General features: G+C 50.0%; 7 protein-coding genes across 7 annotated transcripts; 4 read left to right on the top strand and 3 right to left on the bottom strand.

Annotated features, from left to right (window-relative positions):
• Positions 1-1,960: 1,960 nt before the first annotated feature.
• M438DRAFT_339496 (uncharacterized protein) lies at positions 1,961-2,686 on the bottom strand (the record flags this gene model as incomplete). The annotated part of the gene is made up of 1 exon (XM_029904222.1): positions 1,961-2,686. One exon carries the CDS (start codon positions 2,684-2,686, stop codon positions 1,961-1,963), a length of 726 nt encoding a protein of 241 aa, XP_029755895.1.
• Positions 2,687-2,849: 163 nt separating this feature from the next.
• M438DRAFT_141294 (uncharacterized protein) lies at positions 2,850-4,075 on the bottom strand. Its single transcript, XM_029898885.1, has 3 exons — positions 3,488-4,075; positions 3,137-3,427; positions 2,850-2,907 (listed from the first exon to the last, which is right to left on the bottom strand). The coding sequence occupies exons 1-2, from the start codon at positions 3,687-3,689 to the stop codon at positions 3,207-3,209; spliced, it is 423 nt and encodes a 140-aa protein (XP_029755894.1). The 5' UTR covers positions 3,690-4,075; the 3' UTR covers positions 2,850-2,907; positions 3,137-3,206.
• Positions 4,076-4,461: 386 nt separating this feature from the next.
• M438DRAFT_283161 (sterol desaturase family) lies at positions 4,462-5,676 on the bottom strand (the record flags this gene model as incomplete). Its single annotated transcript, XM_029901361.1, has 2 exons — positions 4,462-4,521; positions 4,579-5,676. The coding sequence occupies 2 exons, from the start codon at positions 5,674-5,676 to the stop codon at positions 4,462-4,464; spliced, it is 1,158 nt and encodes a 385-aa protein (XP_029755893.1).
• A 325-nt stretch (positions 5,677-6,001) lies between these two features.
• On the top strand, positions 6,002-9,829 carry M438DRAFT_349429 (alpha/beta-hydrolase). The gene has a single exon (XM_029906397.1). It carries the CDS (start codon positions 6,475-6,477, stop codon positions 9,556-9,558), a length of 3,084 nt encoding a protein of 1,027 aa, XP_029755892.1. The 5' UTR covers positions 6,002-6,474; the 3' UTR covers positions 9,559-9,829.
• Positions 9,830-10,253: 424 nt separating this feature from the next.
• Positions 10,254-12,115, top strand: M438DRAFT_327561 (uncharacterized protein). The gene is made up of 3 exons (XM_029903178.1): positions 10,254-11,056; positions 11,108-11,626; positions 11,681-12,115. The coding sequence occupies exons 1-3, from the start codon at positions 10,447-10,449 to the stop codon at positions 11,749-11,751; spliced, it is 1,200 nt and encodes a 399-aa protein (XP_029755891.1). The 5' UTR covers positions 10,254-10,446; the 3' UTR covers positions 11,752-12,115.
• Positions 12,116-13,151: 1,036 nt separating this feature from the next.
• Positions 13,152-14,195, top strand: M438DRAFT_283104 (FabD/lysophospholipase-like protein; the record flags this gene model as incomplete). The annotated part of the gene is made up of 3 exons (XM_029901356.1): positions 13,152-13,246; positions 13,300-13,542; positions 13,589-14,195. The coding sequence occupies 3 exons, from the start codon at positions 13,152-13,154 to the stop codon at positions 14,193-14,195; spliced, it is 945 nt and encodes a 314-aa protein (XP_029755890.1).
• A 643-nt stretch (positions 14,196-14,838) lies between these two features.
• On the top strand, positions 14,839-16,491 carry M438DRAFT_141237 (uncharacterized protein). The gene has a single exon (XM_029898884.1). The coding sequence runs from the start codon at positions 14,933-14,935 to the stop codon at positions 16,097-16,099; it is 1,167 nt and encodes a 388-aa protein (XP_029755889.1). The 5' UTR covers positions 14,839-14,932; the 3' UTR covers positions 16,100-16,491.
• The last annotated feature ends 1 nt before the right edge of the window (position 16,492 follows it).

Below are 16,492 nucleotides of genomic sequence, written 5' to 3'. Positions count from 1 at the left end.
CTCTATAATGTAGGTATCTCGCTAGTAAGAAGGGGGACAGCGGAATAGTTCTACGCTAGCTCGACAATAACATACTACGCCTTTAGCTTTTTAAAGTGTAAGAATAGACGCTCTATAGCAGGTATTACTTGCTAGACTACTCTATAGCTAGCACCGCTACCTCGACCCTCGAGGCGCTAAGTAAACTGCTATACTAGCTCTAAAATCTCGTAATATTGTGTTAGGATTGCCTAGTCGTCCTAAGTGATATAGTCGGCTAATATAGCTAGTTTCTTACGCATCTTCTTAGGCGGCGGCTTAGTGCTAAAGTCGGTCTTCTTATTTAAGTAATCTTGCTAACCTTTAAGTGTTTTATAGTAGAAATCGTCGATAGTAGGGCGTACGTTAATAAAGACTCTAAGGGCATTAAAAACCGAGTTCTAGCGAGTGTCGTTAAAAGCATAAAGTTTAGTAACTTTAGTTAGTAAGGGGTAGTTAGCCTATGCTTTTTTAAACGCTTTATTGCGCTAAGGCGAGGCTCTAATATAGACGATCGTGTTTCTAACTTTACCGAGAGGTCCTTACCGGCGCTAGTAATCGAGTTCCTCGACGGTTAGCTTAATACTAGCAAGCTCTTAAAGGAAGACGTCCTCGTTAATGCCCTATAGTAAGGCGCGCGCAACGAGGTTAAAGATATAGCCGGCGTAACGGAGCCGTTGTTCTATCGCATTAAATTAAAATTTAAGAGCTAGAGCTTTAATATAGGTGTCGTTATTCGAGGCATTGTCGGCGATAAAGAAACTAATGTTACCTAATAGATTAAATCGATTAATGATCTTAGTAATAGTCTCTGCTATGTTAGCACCTATATGCTTGCCTTCCTACTATAGTAGAGTAAGTAGAAACGTCTTAAGATTGCTATATTTATCTACGAAATGGACATTAATACTATATAGAGCTCGGAGGTTCCTCGAAGTCTATAAATTAAAGGAGAAATATATTACTAATGTTGCTATACGGAGCTGCTCGGTAACTACACTAATATAGCTATTATAGACTTATAATATCTAGTAGCGAATTGTTAAGTAGTAAGGAAGGCACCCCCGAGCATTAATAGCCGGATTTAGCATCTTAAGATAGTTCTATATATAGGGAGACTTAAGAAGGCGAAAGGTAAGGCTCTCGTAAACAATAAGCATAGTTATAGCTCCCTTCTAATCTGCTTTATTAAAGACTATTCTATACTACGTAATATCTTAACCGTACGAGGAATTCGAGACTCGTAATAAGGTAGGTTAGCTAGATAGCTAGTCGGCAATGCTTCGTAATCTTTTAGGTCTTAGTCCGTCCTTATTAATGTTATAGATAGTAAGCAAGTAAGAGATAGCGCTATCCGTGCCGTTAGTAACGTTATACGCGTGTTTACGGTAAGACCGCTACCTATAACAGTTAGTATAGACCTAGTAATATTTTAGTAGCCTTATTCCCTTTAGTTGCATGCGCTAGCCGTATCGCTAGATAGGGCTTAAGCTAGCGCCCTTGCTATTAGGAACACGCTTAAGGGTTAGTATACGACTCTAGTCGACGTGCTTATAGTAGCTAGTAACCTCCTCTTTTTCTTTGGCGGTTTACGGCGTAGTGCTTCGAAAGTCGGAACCTCGCTATAACTCGGTAGGGACGATAAATTCGGATAATTATAGGGCAGATGAAAGCGTGTCCGAGAAAGTATAGTGATTAGACATTAGTTAAGGTAGTAGTGTAGATAATAGGGTGTTAAAGAAAAAGTGTCTGGAGACGCCTGATGTTTACATTCTCCGCGCCTCCCATGACGTTGGAGTTGACCAATCAGAGGCTCCGGAAAGTGCCGTCGACCAATCAGAGAGCAGCTTGGCAACGCCACTGGAGTCCACTAGAGTGCTGGAGTTGGGAGCATACCACTCCACTCCACTCCAACACCCCTACCACTCCACTCCACTCCACTCTAGCACTGGAGTTTGGAGTGGAGTGGAATACCACTCCATCCACCGTCAACTCTGCTGGAGGGCGTGATCGGTGCACGTGGTTGAGGACGTTGAATCAGTGATGGTGTTTCGCTACCCATGGTTTGTCTTTGAGTCTCAGCTGCGAGTCTGTCACGGGTGGATGGCATGATTCTTGTGGCGGCAAGTCTCCTGCTGATCGCGACAGGCTGTCTTTGGGGTCGGGCGGCAGGGGGCCTGAAGTCCTCGATCATCGGCGGTGGGTTTGAGCTTCCAAGCAGCTTGATGCATGCGCTGAAATAGGCGTACTGCTCGCGGCGATCATTACAGGTGTCGAGGCCAAACACTCCGTCGAGAGCTGGATGCCATTCATCGCAGAGAACTTGGTGGCGTTTGACAACGTGAAGGGAGCCGGGAGGTCCACCACGATCCGAGTATGCAAGGAGCCGGGTTTTGCGTTGCTTTACCCAGATCTCCTGTCTTGAGCCATTCTCTAGGGTGGTCCATCCTACCAGCAGGGTTCCGGCTCTGTAGACCAAGGCTGACATTGGTAGGAAGAAAAGCAAGGATGGCTGCATCCGCTCATCGAAACGAGAAGGCATCGGGAAGAGCGCCTGTCTTACTTTGAGTAGAGCCTCGGCGCTAGGTCTGATGCTGTACACTTCGCAGAGGCGACTGTAGCGGCCACGAGCTGTGGCTGGGATGATAACATGGACGGAAGATGACATCTGTGAACAACGTCAATACGGATGGGCTTTATCGGTCCGCACATCTGCTCACTTTGGCGGTTGTCAAGCCGTTTGCCGAAAAGGAAGGCGGCTTGAAGTGAGGTCGGAACGTCTCGGAAAGTGATGTTGGTTTCGATGTCAGGCGAGCCAGCCTTCAAGCGTAGCACCTCTATGCGGAGCTACGATGAAGGAGAGTGCGACGCCGTTCGGATGTAAGACACCTACGCCGGGATTAGAAAGCGGCGCTTTGTCGACACGAAATTCGACGTGGTATCCGCGCCCGCCTTGGAAGAGCGCCAAGGCGATTCTTTAGCGAGACTCGTGACTTTTGGTGACAGGGAAGGCGCAGATGTGAGTGTTTTTCGAGAGGAATGAGGGAAAGAGGAAGGAAAGAGCAATTCAGGGTTGCAACGCGCTCATTGAGATTCTGAATGATGAACAAAACTTAACTTGAGTGCGACTGCATATTTTCGTTCTCAGCAACTCGACCAATCCAGATACACAGTAGGATCAGCCAAAGTCACTCCTCGTTGTCTCCTTCGTTTTCTTCTTCGTGGTCTTCTCCCTCCTCATCACGACCAAGAATATTCTTGATCAATGCGAGAACCAAGCCACCAGCCGAGAAAGCACGAACGATGCCCTGAATCAATGCAGAACCCCATCCACCCATGGCAGCGCTCTGAAGGACGCGGAAGAGCCAAGGTGTACCCAACCAGCCCTGGAAGCCAGCAGCGAGACCACCTGTGCAGAACAATCAGTACTGGAAGATAATCCTAAAGAAGACAGGGAGATTAGGCTTACCAGCAGCGGGGCCGAGACCGCCGAAGCCAAGCAGGGCGAGAAGAGGACCAGTCAGAAGAGCAGGACAGATGGTCAGGAGAGTGGTGACGAGGAAGGAAGTGGTGCGCTGAGGATTGTTTGCGATGGCGGTGCGGAGACGAGCGACCATGTTGGGCGAGAGCGAACCTTCAGGTTCGTTGTTGTTTTCTTCGTGGTCTACCATCTTGAATGTGTGCTTTGTTTCGGGTTGAATTGTGCTGAGGTGAGAATAAGAGGAAGCTGGGATGTCGGAGTCTTTTTATACGTGTCGTCGGCGGTCTGTGTGTTGTGTTGTGTTGTTGTTCCGGTGTCTTCTGCCTCGAACAAGAGTCTGTGATTGTCCCAGCACTTCCGTAGACTTCTACAAGAGCCACCCGACAGAATTGGCAATTAGTCAAGGTTGGCGCTCAATCCTTGTACCTCATAACACCACAACTCCTTTCGAGTGTCAGCCCCTCATCATGTTCCTGGTTCTCTTCGCTGTCCTCATCAAGATCGTCCACTCCAACATAAGCCAATCTCGCTTCCCAATGATAGATCGTTCCGCTCTTCTCTGTTTTGCGGCCACTGCAGAATTTTGTTAAGATCGTGGCTGTCTGGACCAGAATGTCGTAGGCCGCAGACACGATGCTTTGCTTGGGGGATTCACGAGGTTGCATTTCGGCGAGCATGGTTGGTTTGATGTGTCGGGAATGGTGAGATCGTAGGTAATGTAGGAATGGTGTCTGGTATTGAAGCTTGGAGTGATGTTTGCTTGTCTTGAATGTAAGGTGCGACAATCTTGCCAAGCATATTCTAGACAATTGTTTTGCCTCGACAACGCACTAACTTCGTTACATAACGGAGATGAGAATCAAGACCGTCAAATCTGGTTGTAGTGTTCTTTTGTATCTCGTTGAATGGTGATTTGAGCATGTGAGTCGCGCTGACCGGCTGCACTCTGTGTAATTGAAAAACTAGTCCCGGACTGCTTGTCTCTTGCTCCTCCTTCGCCCCTGGGAGGGGCTCCTATGAGCCTGTAGTCATGTCAGCGCGGTGTCTTTTGGTTAGCTATATCGGTCGTAGATATTTACCTTGTCACTAGCTCTCCTGACTCTGTCTCCAGCATTTTCCATCATGTTTGATGCGCGCTGTCTGACTCCTCGCTTATCCGCCTCTTCTTGGACATCATCCATGACATCGGAATCACCAGGACACCCAGTTCCGAAGACCCAGTCCAGGACGCCCCAGTGACCATAGTTGCCTTTGCCGCCAGTCGCATAGTGGGAGTCCGTCCTCTGAGCCATACCAGCCAGCAAGATCTGTGAGGGTAGTACAGAGTAGCCAGAGTAGATGAAGAATTGCTCCAGGCTGACGATAGCCGTAAGAATGTACCATGTCAAGACGTGGAAGCGGAAGAACAAGGTTGTCAGATATAATGGCGCCCAATCAGTCAGGAGGTGGCAGATGGGGTGGTCGTAAGTAGCGGTAAGAGAGAAGGGATGCTTCAAGCTGTGCGCCCAGTCGGCATGCCAACGTGCCAGAATCGATCCTCTGGGAGAAGCGTGCAGTATATCACGGTGTATGAAGTAGTGCAAGAACCCACGACAGACCAGGCCATAAAGCACTTCCTTAACCATGGTTGGCCATGGAGCTGGTGGAATCTTGCTTACACGAATGGCAGAACGGATGTTCAAGACCTCTGTGAGCACGTAATCGCATGCGCCTTGAGCGAAGACTGAAAAAGCGACATTGAATATGGAGACAAACAACACATTTCTCAAGCGACGCGAATTGAGTTGGGTGGGAAGCTGAGCAGCACCACGGGTCTTGATGCTGGCCGAGAGACTAGGGATGAGCGTGTCGAAGCCTAGAACAGCGAGACTGGGAAGCACGAAGAAGATGATCCTGATGGTGAGGGTTCCAATTAACTCCAAGTACAATGGATCATGAGTCGACACCAGAGTCACCCATGTCAAGAGAAAGAAAGCAAGACTGATTGTGGTGGAAGAAGAGCCGAAGAATGGAACGGCGAGGAAAGACAGCAATGGTAGCGGTATAGTCATGAGAGATGAGACTTGCGACAACATCTTGGCGGATGACCTCGACAAGATATCACTGATTGAGAAGCCACGGCCTTGAGAGTAGCCATAGTAGTACACTACCTCATCGCGCAGAGCTTGGAAGGCCATGTCTGCAAGGGGGGAGCTCGTGAGCTCGTAAGCTCGATGTTCGTTTCGCGTGAAGTCTCGGATCCAGAGATTGAGTATGTAACGCAAAAGATGCACTGATGCGCTGTCGCTGCTGCTGCTATTGTCAAGACACGGAAGTGAGAAGTCGCGGACGCGTTTGTCGCGTTGGTGGTGGGGTTCGTTGCGCAGTCTCGAATCCCGAGGTTGGCAAGCGGAGATTGGTCCAAGGTCCGTCTAGCGAAAGTCAATCGCCGGGGCCACGTGAGGCTGAGACAGGGCAAAGTTGTTTCTTCACATCGAGGTAAAACGAGAATAACAAGGGAATGGTCATGATATGGACATGGATTGCAAGTCAAGACGTCATCGAGTCGAGCAGGCATATCGAATCAAGGCATTGAAGGCTTCAAAGATAGAGTGAATGCAGGATAAATGACTGATGTGTTTGACGATTTGCGGTGGTGGGGGTGTGCATGGAAGAGTGGGCCCACCCCTAATGTTAATTTACAAGATGGGCATGAGCAAACAGAGAACAGGTTGGGAGGTATGAGAAGGTTGCACCATCCCCTCAGGCCAGGTCCGAAGCTTCTCTCTGATCTACAAGCTCCTCGGAGTACAAGAGCATCGGCTTGACAACAGGCGCGGCATGTCGACTGGCTGTGCGACGTGAATCCAGCTGGGCGCATCCGAAACAATCCAGTCCATCTTTAATCAGCCCCTGCAGTCCCATGTCACAGGTACGAGCGAGGTAGCGCGTCGTCCTGTGCGTGCCAGCAGCCAAGTCGCCCTCCGCCCACCAACATGCCGTCGGCACAGTTCCACCGTCCGTTCGATGCTCGTCGCGACAAGAGGCCCTCGACTGCGGGCAATGTCTCAAAGCATGCGCCGTCCGAGCCTCCGGTCATCTCGTCTCTGATCGCGTCCCTCGACGAAAACAAATCGCCCTTCACCCACGCTTCTTACGCCTACGTCTCGACCTCCGACCACTACGACAATGACGGATCCTTCTACAGCAGCCCTTCCCTCCGCCCACCACTGAAACACAGCCAAAGTTTTGGCATGGACTACGGCGCCTACCGTCAGCCAATCCAAGACCACGACTACGATAGCGACGGCGCTGACTTTCCCGTCATTCGTACCTCGAGGCGCCCCTCAGGAAAATCTACACATACTGCACCACCCTCGCCCGCCCTACACGGCTTACGAGAGATCCTACGCTCAGCCTCAAAAACATCTCTATCCCTGAACGGTCCAGAAAGACTCAGTCGCAGCAACAGCAGGCTGAGCGTCGAGAGCTGGTCCAGGAAACAATCTTCATCTTCCCCTACAAAGCTATCTTTGGACGCCCCCTCGCCCTCTGAGCGACTCGGCCGAAGACTTTCGCATCGCCAGACCTCACGCGAAACTCTGAAATCCTACAAAGACCCTCAGCAGTCAGCCGATCAGGCTCTGTTGAGCCCGAAACTCGGCCTCGAAGCCAAGGATCCAGCTAGAAAGAGTTCCAAGGGAAGATTATACTTGGAGGATGTGCTTGAAGACATGGCTACACCCAGCCCCAACATCTCCATGAACCGGCAACCAAACTCCAATCCTCGTTCTTCGAGCAGTAGAGGTGCTTTACACAAGGCTCCAGCCGAAAGTTTGCCAGTCAGCACCTCTAGGAGCACCCTTCCAAATCCTTCTCCTGGGCCTTCAATGTCGACCATCATTCCTCCACGCTCTTCGTCCTTGAACAAGCTGTCTAGTCCTACGAAGCCTAAGGCTAAGAAGCTTAGCAAGAGCAAGCGTGCGTTGGCGGCTCTCAAGGAAGTCAAAGAGGAACGAGGTCCACGTCGCAGATCGAAAGCTGACGCCCTCAAGGACATGTTCGAAGGCCTGGACGAGGAAGACCAAACAGTAAGACGCATCAGGCAACTCCGACAACAAAAACAAGATCGTCTCCGCATGGAATCTGAGGCTCTGCAGACACTGAACGACAAAAGGTCCGTGCATGACTCGGCAACTTCTTCCGCCTCGAGATTGCCGGATCAGCAGAAGCGTCCCGCCAATAGAGGCGCCGCCAGAGTCCCTGATTTGACAAAGGCTCACCGTATGCTCGGCCTTGACGAACTATCCTCATCTTCTTCCGTGGTTCACTACAAAGACACTGCAACGGTTTCCCCTTTTGACAGCAACGTTCGCAGTCGACCTAGCGTTTCCCGTGACTCTCCCAACGTCTCTGCAAACTTGTCTTCTTTCCCTCCTGATTCTCCTACCATCGGTAATGCCTTTTCCACCTCGACTGATTATTACCGTCCATTCCATACCCAGATTGCCAATGTTGCAGAGGAGCAACCATATGATTCATCTTCGGTTGGTAGACGCGCCGTTGCTAGGAAGTCGACTCACTCTCACCTTCTGAACGGTCTGGACATTGAAGGCCTCGACATGTCGCCACCTAGCACATCACATTCCAATTCGACTATTCAATCACGACCAAAGTCAAGCCGCCGTATATCATACGATGCCAGATTTCGTCGCAAGTCTATGAGCGATGCACGTGAGAACCGTCTGCTTGAAGACGATATCTTGCATGAACGAAACAGCAACGTCTCTATGGCAGTCAATGCATTTCTCAACAACCCACGATTGAATCAGAAGATAGCGCATCCGCAAACAGGCCGCATCATTTCCTTCTCCGAGGTTGGAGATCCCAACGGTCACGCTGTGATTGTCTGCGTAGGCATGGGTCTTACAAGATTTGTTAGCGTTTTCTATGATGATCTAGCGTCGTCATTGGGGCTTCGGTTGATCACTCCGGAACGACCAGGAGTTGGCGCAAGTCAGGCCCATCGTGATAGGGATCATATTGGGCCTTTGGCTTGGCCAGATGATGTAGTTACCATAACTCATCACCTCGGTATCTCTGAATTCAGCTTGATTGCACATTCCGCGGGTGCAATCTATGCTTTGGCGACCGCACTGATTTTGCCTCAATGTGTACGCGGAAAAGTACAGCTTCTTGCGCCATGGATCCCACCTTCTCAATTCGAAAACATCAGCCAGAAAGACAAATCACCGGATGATGTACCCATGGCCGCTTTGACACGAGGTCAACGCTTCCTTCGTGTTCTGCCTGTGCCATTCTTGAAGGCTGCGAATGGCAATCTTTTCTCTCCAGCTTCTCTCAAACCAGCCAATGGCAGAGGCAACGGCTCGCCCACCTCTGGCTCAGAGAGCCCTCGCGATACTCCTCGCAGGAGAAATTCGAAAAAGCGCCCGACTCCCTCACGACGGGAAAGCATGATACTCATGGATCAAGTAATACCTGAAAGGCCTCGCGATACAATGTTCCCTCTGCCCGAGCTATGCGAGGATGAAAAGGGTGACAAGACCGTTCGTAAACCATCAGAGGTTTCACTCAAACTCTCTGCGACAGCCTCGCCTATGGATCCCGGTCTTATGTTTGCCGCCGAGGCATTAAGCGCTGCTGAACATGCAGCAAGAGAGCACCAAGCAGCTTATTCCGCTCTCTTGACGGAACGAACGTGGACTCTAGCAACCCGCGATGCAAACCCAGCAACCGATCTGATCGTCTGTCTCGAGCGACACCGAGACATTGGGTTCCGTTATGTGGACGTGCACAAAAAGGTTGTAATCACACACGGGAGCGAAGACAAACGCGTGCCTGTAGAAAACATTCGCTGGATCGGTGACCAAATGAACCGATACAATACGCTGCACTGGAGCTTACAGGACAAGGATGCACAAGCGAACGACGGTGGATGCGAAATCCACGTCCTGCCTGGCGAGGGCCACGGCTTGATGGCTCATCCTGGAGTCATGTCTGACATCCTGTCAGACATTGCTAGCGAATGGAGCCCGACACGCTGGCTGATGCTATGAAGACTTGAACATATGTTTGGTTGTCATGTGAGGCATGACGACGAGAACCGGTCAAGTCAGTCATCTCCGAACCATGCCATTTTCCTTTCTTTTCTTTTCTTTTCTTTTATATGGACCTCTCTTGTTTGATTGAACAGTTCAGATACCCTCTTTCTTATGTCCCAGATATTCATACCCAACTTTTTCGGATGTAGTGTAAAGTCAACTCCTACTCGAGTAGACAATAAATTTCTATTCTTCTCGTATTAACACAAGTGAATGACGGCAGTGGTGAGACTTGTACTCCAATCAATATTGTTTGTTCCTCTGATCAACCCAGCAACGTGTGTTTCGTGTGACGGCGCGAACGACTAATAAGTTCTGTTGCGGCTGGGTGCATCCGAGAGCACTTTATGTTGCTATGCCAGAGGTAAACACACCGCCAAGAAAGGATAGTCGAGCAATCGCGATAAAATCAAGGTGGTCGGCGGCATCGTTTTCAGTTCTCGCATTGCTTCCAAGGCTATTTTACTTTTTCAAATTTCAGGTTATTCGTCTCGCATCTAGTGAAAGAGATCGTGGCGCAGATCTTGTTGTCGGATAATCGAGGTGGTTGGGCATTTTCGGAGGCTGGAAAACTAGCTGCAGGCGCACAAGGATAAACCCAACACGACCCTCTGCACCTTCCCGCGACATCCTTTTCTACACTTCTCCATCTTATCCTTCAGTCGTTATCCGCTCACCGTCGCACCGTTCAGATCAAACAGTCGTTGCTGATAAAGTTTCTGTTATCCAGCAGAAACATTCGCTCTTATCGATTCACGCTCACTGCGGGGTTGCAACGGCTATACCACACTACGCACATTCCTCCCCCACAACAGCGAGGCATTCCGCGGCCTCGAGTCAGCCATGCGCTCACCACGTTCCGACCTTAACTCAACCTCACGACAACTGCTTCGTCTTGCCGTCATCGCCATCACAATCAGTCCGACATTGGCAAATCCTCTCATCCCCAAGGAACTTGGTATCAGCGGTTTGTCACTCAACTCACTTTTCGGAAGAGGCAACTGCGAAACCCCTTGCGGTTGGTCCGGTCAAATATGCTGTACTGGAGGACAATCGTGCTACACAGACGCCAACAACCAAGCCCAATGCGCATCCACAACAGCTCCCGCACAGAGTGAGACGACCGGCTACTGGAAATACTGGACGAGCACCTGGGTAGAGACACATACTGAGACAGACATCATCACCAAATACAGTACTGGAAGTTCTTGGTGTGGTGATGCATCGACTACTGCTGTTGTTGGAGGAGGAGGCGGAGTAGCTACATCTGTTTGGGTTGCTCCTTCCTCCGCCGTAGCATCACCCACTGCTGCCTCTGTCAGCTGTAACTGGAACAACGGCGAGTCTTCTTGTGGCAGCATATGCTGTGCAAGCAACCAATACTGCGTAACCTCTGGACAATGCGCAGCCGCTGCAGGAGCCAGCTCTAAAATCAGCTCAGGCAGCTCAGCCGGTATTTCTCCCGCTATCCTACCAACAAGTAGCACCTTGGTAATCGTTACAGCAACCTCTTCCCCGACAACCACTGTCCCCTTCCTCGCTCCCGTCGCGACCGGCGCCAATGTCACCCTCACTGGAGCACAAGCTGTAAACTCGGGCGGTCTCTCAGGAGGTGCCATCGCTGGAATCGTGATTGGTGTTATCGCCGGCCTCATCTTGCTTTCCCTTCTCTGCCTCTTCTGCTGCGCCCGAACCCTCTGGGTCGCAATCTTCGGCCGCAAGAAGAACAGACGTACCGAACGCACCGAAGTCATCGAATCCCACCACCACACATCCTACGGCGGCGCAGGAGGAGCAGCATACGCCGGCAGCCGACCTGATAGAAGATGGCCTGGCTCCGAACCTCCCCGCCGCGAAAAGAAGAAGAGCAAGTTCAATGAATTGCTCGGAGTTGGTGCAGGTCTTGCTGCCTTGGCTGGTGTGCTGGGCTTGAAGAGGAAGCATGATCGCAGACGTGATGAGAAGAGTGATTACAGCAGTGCCTATACGGATGCTTCGTATAGTGATTACTACACTAGTGAGAGTGAGTTTGACCAAGTCTTCAGCAAATCTTCGAGTCACGCTAACAGATTTACAGGCAGTGCAAGCTCTGATGACAGACGTACGAGAGGAACGAGAGATGACAGACGCCCATCACGCCACCGATGAGAATAATACCACGACCGAAACGACGACACTCAGAAGAACCAAGACGAAGAAGAAAGAAACACGAACGAAGAGAAGGAGAAACCACACGAAGAGAAGGCGAATTAATGTTCTTATCCCCCAGCATGGCGGACGTGGGCGTTCAGGAGCTCGAAGCACATCACCCTTCTCACTACCTGACCGACCCACGCATTTCCACGGCGTTTTTTCTTTTCTATTCTCTTTTCCATAATTCCACGACCGCGAGATATGGTTGTGTCAAAGGCGCTTTTTTGGGAAGTCATGAAGAGAAGGATGGGTTGCTTTTTTTTTGCTCAAAGCTTTGTAGAAAGAAACGAGGCTTTGTCGATGTATATAGGAAGATGGGAATGCGAAAGCTCATGACAACATGTACATGACTTCTACTCCTCTTCATATCTGCCTTGAGGTAAACGACATTGTCCGTTTTGTCTTGCTCTTGACAAGACTTGGATGTTGTAATTACAAATCTCGTCCACAAGGGAGACTCAAAGTTATGTAAGGGAGTGTTGATTTCATTCATTGGTGTTGATTATTTACGTGGAATGACGAGTATAAGATTGTAAGGTTCGATGGAGTATGGACTTCGCATGCTGGACTTGAAGACTTGTTTTTAGAGATCTTAGAGGATAGATAGACATGAAAGGGCTCCAGAAATCGAGAGCTGTTACAATGTTCTTATCTACTCTGCTGTTCCTAACTCGCGTATGTTTCACATTTTATTTCTTTTAATGCTTTTTCTTTACAGCTTAGATTATGCTTGTAGCATGTTATAAAGCTTATCTTATAAAAACGCTCCTGACAGTCGAAGAATATCATGACAATCTTTGAGCAGGGTGGCCCTGTCAGAATCAGACAAGATGCGGAGATTTTCGAGCAATCTGTGCTCCACCTCACAGTCGTCGACGGCTTTGGGGCCTTGACTGTCTGCACCACCCGTCTAGCTAGCCTTTGTCGACAACTTCCACGGGCCAATGGGATGCTGCTGCAGTGGTCAGGGCGGAGTATCAACAGTCTGCATGATGGCGTTTTGAGATCGGGATCTTGATCATTCCGCCCCCAATGAGGCGAAGCGCAGGCGCTTACAGGCATCAATGCTCGCTATTTCGTGTCCGATGATTGGCTCATGATACCACACAGTACTGCATACCTCCTGAGGGGGGTGGAGTCGGTCAGCTACCTTCGAGCTCATAAGTCGTATCTTACCCATGGCGGACGATTTCTTGTTGTTTCGCTCCAAAACCTGAGAATCTGATATGGACGAAAACACGGCACAGAAAAGCGGCGGGGATTCGAATCCTCGAGACACATTTGGCCCTTGTCTGTTGTCGCTCGACGGCGGTGGTGTGCGTGGTCTTTCCACGCTGTATATCCTGAAGAGCATAATGGATAGACTGAACCACAGCCGCAAGCAGAAACAGCTTGCTCCGGTCAAGCCATGCGACGTGTTCGATCTCATAGGTGGCACAAGCACTGGCGGGTATGAATCCTTCTTTCCTGCCTTAGAGGTGTTTGTATTGACAATCAACACAGACTTATTGCCATTATGCTCGGTAGACTCGAGATGAGCGTCGATGAGTGTATCAAAGCATATAGCGGACTTATAGCGACCGTGTTTGGAGTGCAACTGAGCAAGATCCCCATGACCTTGAAGGGCAATGTCAAGCCGCGCTTTGACTCCGCGAAGTTAGAGGCAGCTATCAAACAGGTCATCAGCCAGAGCGGTCTCCCCGAGGACACCATGTTTGATGATGGGATCGAGCGTGGATGCAAGACGTAAGTATCCGAGGGTTCGATGTGGACAAGGCCCTAACAAAGTTAGCTTCGTGTGCTCCATCGATCGCCACACAAAGGCTATGGTCCGTCTTCGAAGCTATAGTCTCCCAGATGAGCAAAACGTCCCCGCTACCATCTGCCAGGCTGCACTCGCTACATCCGCTGCTACAACGTTTTTCGCCCCTGTGAGTATTGGCAAGCGCTCCTTCGCTGACGGGGCCTTTGGCGCGAACAATCCCGTAGACGAGGTGGAGGGTGAAGCCACAAATATCTGGAGCCCTGATATGCGCGAGCTGCAGCCTCTTGTTAAATGTTTCATCTCCATCGGAACAGGTAATCCAGGTATAGAGCCATTCAAAGACGGCGTGCCCGGATTCCTTGGTGGCACGGTACCTCAAATTGCGACTGAGACTGAAGCCACAGATCGGAAGTTTATCGCGAGATGGGCCAGACATTTCGATGAGAAGCGATACTTCCGCTTCAATGTCGAGCAAGGACTGCAGGGTATGGGGCTTGCCGAATATGAGATGGAAGGAGCGATCCAAGCAGCTTCGGAGGCATATTTGACCCATACAGGACAGAAGTCCCGAGTGCGAGACTGTGTTGGCAATTTGAGCCTGAAGCAGAGTGTGTACATCGAAGACTTTGCATGAGGAATTAAAACCTTAGCTGAATCTTTGCAGAAAAAACAGACGAGTCCTTCGCTACAGTGCAGCGGGTATGTGCATTGTAGCAATCCAGCATGTTGTTTGCTGACATGTTAAGGAATATCTTGCCCGTGTCGCACAATGTCTGTCACAAGCGAAGATAGCTCGGCGGACCTTCTACGATATTCCACCTACCGCGGTCTCATCTTTCTCGGGACGCGAGAAGATCCTGAAACGAATTAACGATGCTTGCCCACGGATCACAGATACGACGGCTACCCCCAAGCCACCCCTCTTCGTGCTGCAAGCCATGGGTGGTCAAGGGAAAAGTCAGATTGCCCTGGAATATTGTCGGCGCTCACGTTCACGATTTCAAGCTATCTTTTGGATTGACGCTACCTCGGACGCCTCCGTCCAAGGCGGGTTCGAAAGAATCGCAAAGAAGTTCGACCCATCAGCCGCAGCTGGTCCGCAAGGTAGAGACGAGAAAATTGATCTCGTTCAGAAGAAGCTCGCCAATCTGGAAGAAGAGTGGTTATTCGTCTTTGACAACTATGATGATCTCTCCAGCTACAAATTGCGACCATATCTGCCTACAAGTGAGCAGCCTTCTTTCAACACCTAGTCGTTCGTTAAGGCTGACTTGTTTAGATGGGCGCGGCCTCATCATTCTCACCAGCCGTCACGAATCGTCGCGTGGTTACGCACGGCCTGGACGAGGAAACTTTCTAGCTGTCCCATCCATGGAGCATGATGGTGGTCAAGTTCTCTTGCAGAACAAGCTGATCGATACCACCGAGCAAGAACGATCCGAACTCCTCCAGCGACTGGGTGGTCTTGCACTCGCTATTGATCAAGCCGCGGCCTATATCTCTTTCCACAAGTTATCAATCTCAGATTTCATGGCAGAATACGAGAGTCGCAAAGCCCAAATTCTGCAGCATTATGAAGAGGATACATGGGAATACCACACGCACTTGAACAACTCAGAGAAGCAAACAGCCCTCACTGCTTACACCACATGGGAAATGAGTTTCCAACAGATTGAACCTGACAATCAAGATCGGAAAGAGTGGATAACTCGATTTCTGAGCATATCTGCGTTCCTTCAGCCACTACGGATCGGAGAGCATGTGTTCCGCAAATTCTACACAAACGAGCCGGAATCATCCGTCTGGTTCAACGCGTTTACGGGAATTGAATCGGAAGACAGCGCGAGCGATGTCCATGAGACTCGGCCAAAGTGGAATGGTTCTCGATTTCACAAAGTCATCCGAAATCTGGAGGAGCTCTCACTTGTTAGTAACACTGGCAACTACTCTGGAGACACAGGTACCTGGTTTAGCATTCATCCAGTCATACGAGACTGGCTCCAAATCCGAATGAAGTCAAATTTGCGGCAAGAAACCCTTGAGGGGTCTCTCTGTTTTGTCGGAACAGTCACGGCACTCGAGGCCACCATGGTCGCAGGCGTCGAGGTGACCCAAGAGCTTTTGAATCATGTCGATATACTGGTTGGTTCCATGAAAGCTCTACCGAAGGACGGCTTTTTGGACTATGTATTGGTAGGAAACAGTGCCATCGATTTTGGGCATTATTATTGTGGAAATGGACACTACAAGAAGGCAATCGAGCTGCTAGAACACGCTCTCGACGTCGTCAGAGCCAGTTCCGCAGCAGACAACTTGGCTCTCAGGCTGGAGTACACACTTGCTTTTGTGTACAATAGAGACCGGCATAGTTCGAAGGCCATCGAGCTTCTGGAACATGTTGTACGGGTCGAAGATCTCGAGGAGACCCATCCTGACCGACTTGCATCGCAGCAAGAGCTAGCTATAGCATATCGAGAGAACGAACAAGTCGAAGATGCTATCAAGCTACTAGAACACGTCGTTGCGATTCNAAGATAGACAGGCCGAAAGAGGCATTAAGCTACTAGAGCACGTCGTACAAGCCTGGCAAGGCGTTGATGAAGACCATCGTCTTAGTCTTGTAGCGCAGTGCGAGCTTGCGAAAGTATACATCGAAGATGAGCAAGCAGATCGAGGCATTGAGCTACTAGAGCACGTCATCCAAGTCTACGAGAGGACCAAAACTGCAGATAACGATCCCTGGTATCGTTTGTCTCGGCACGAACTCGCTGAAGCATGTCAAGAGAGAGATCGGAACACACTTCAGTAACTGTCTGGACTATTAGCGTGGATCAAGGCACAGCCGCCATGTCAACACATACTTCCGGGCGGAAATGGTTGAATTTGAGGAAATGGTTGAGTTTGACTATTTGATCATGGCGACAAGATCAT

The sequence above is a fragment of the Aureobasidium pullulans genome (genome assembly GCF_000721785.1).
Source record: "Aureobasidium pullulans EXF-150 unplaced genomic scaffold scaffold_30, whole genome shotgun sequence".
Taxonomy (NCBI): domain Eukaryota; kingdom Fungi; phylum Ascomycota; class Dothideomycetes; order Dothideales; family Saccotheciaceae; genus Aureobasidium; species Aureobasidium pullulans.
The sequence above is the reverse complement of the archived record's forward strand: the minus strand, read 5'-3'. Positions and strand labels throughout refer to the sequence as shown.

Bases quoted from the DNA above. Each gene is read 5' to 3' on its own strand.
- M438DRAFT_327561 (XM_029903178.1), top strand. From the start codon at position 10,447: ATGCGCTCACCACGTTCCGACCTTAACTCAACCTCACGACAACTGCTT. The intron at 11,057-11,107 runs GTATTTCTCCCG...TAATCGTTACAG, and splicing joins CAGCTCAGGCAGCTCAGCCG to CAACCTCTTCCCCGACAACC. The intron at 11,627-11,680 runs GTGAGTTTGACC...ACAGATTTACAG, and splicing joins TGATTACTACACTAGTGAGA to GCAGTGCAAGCTCTGATGAC.
- M438DRAFT_349429 (XM_029906397.1), top strand. From the start codon at position 6,475: ATGCCGTCGGCACAGTTCCACCGTCCGTTCGATGCTCGTCGCGACAAG.
- M438DRAFT_141294 (XM_029898885.1), bottom strand. From the start codon at position 3,689: ATGGTAGACCACGAAGAAAACAACAACGAACCTGAAGGTTCGCTCTCG. The intron at 3,428-3,487 runs GTAAGCCTAATC...TGTTCTGCACAG, and splicing joins CGGTCTCGGCCCCGCTGCTG to GTGGTCTCGCTGCTGGCTTC.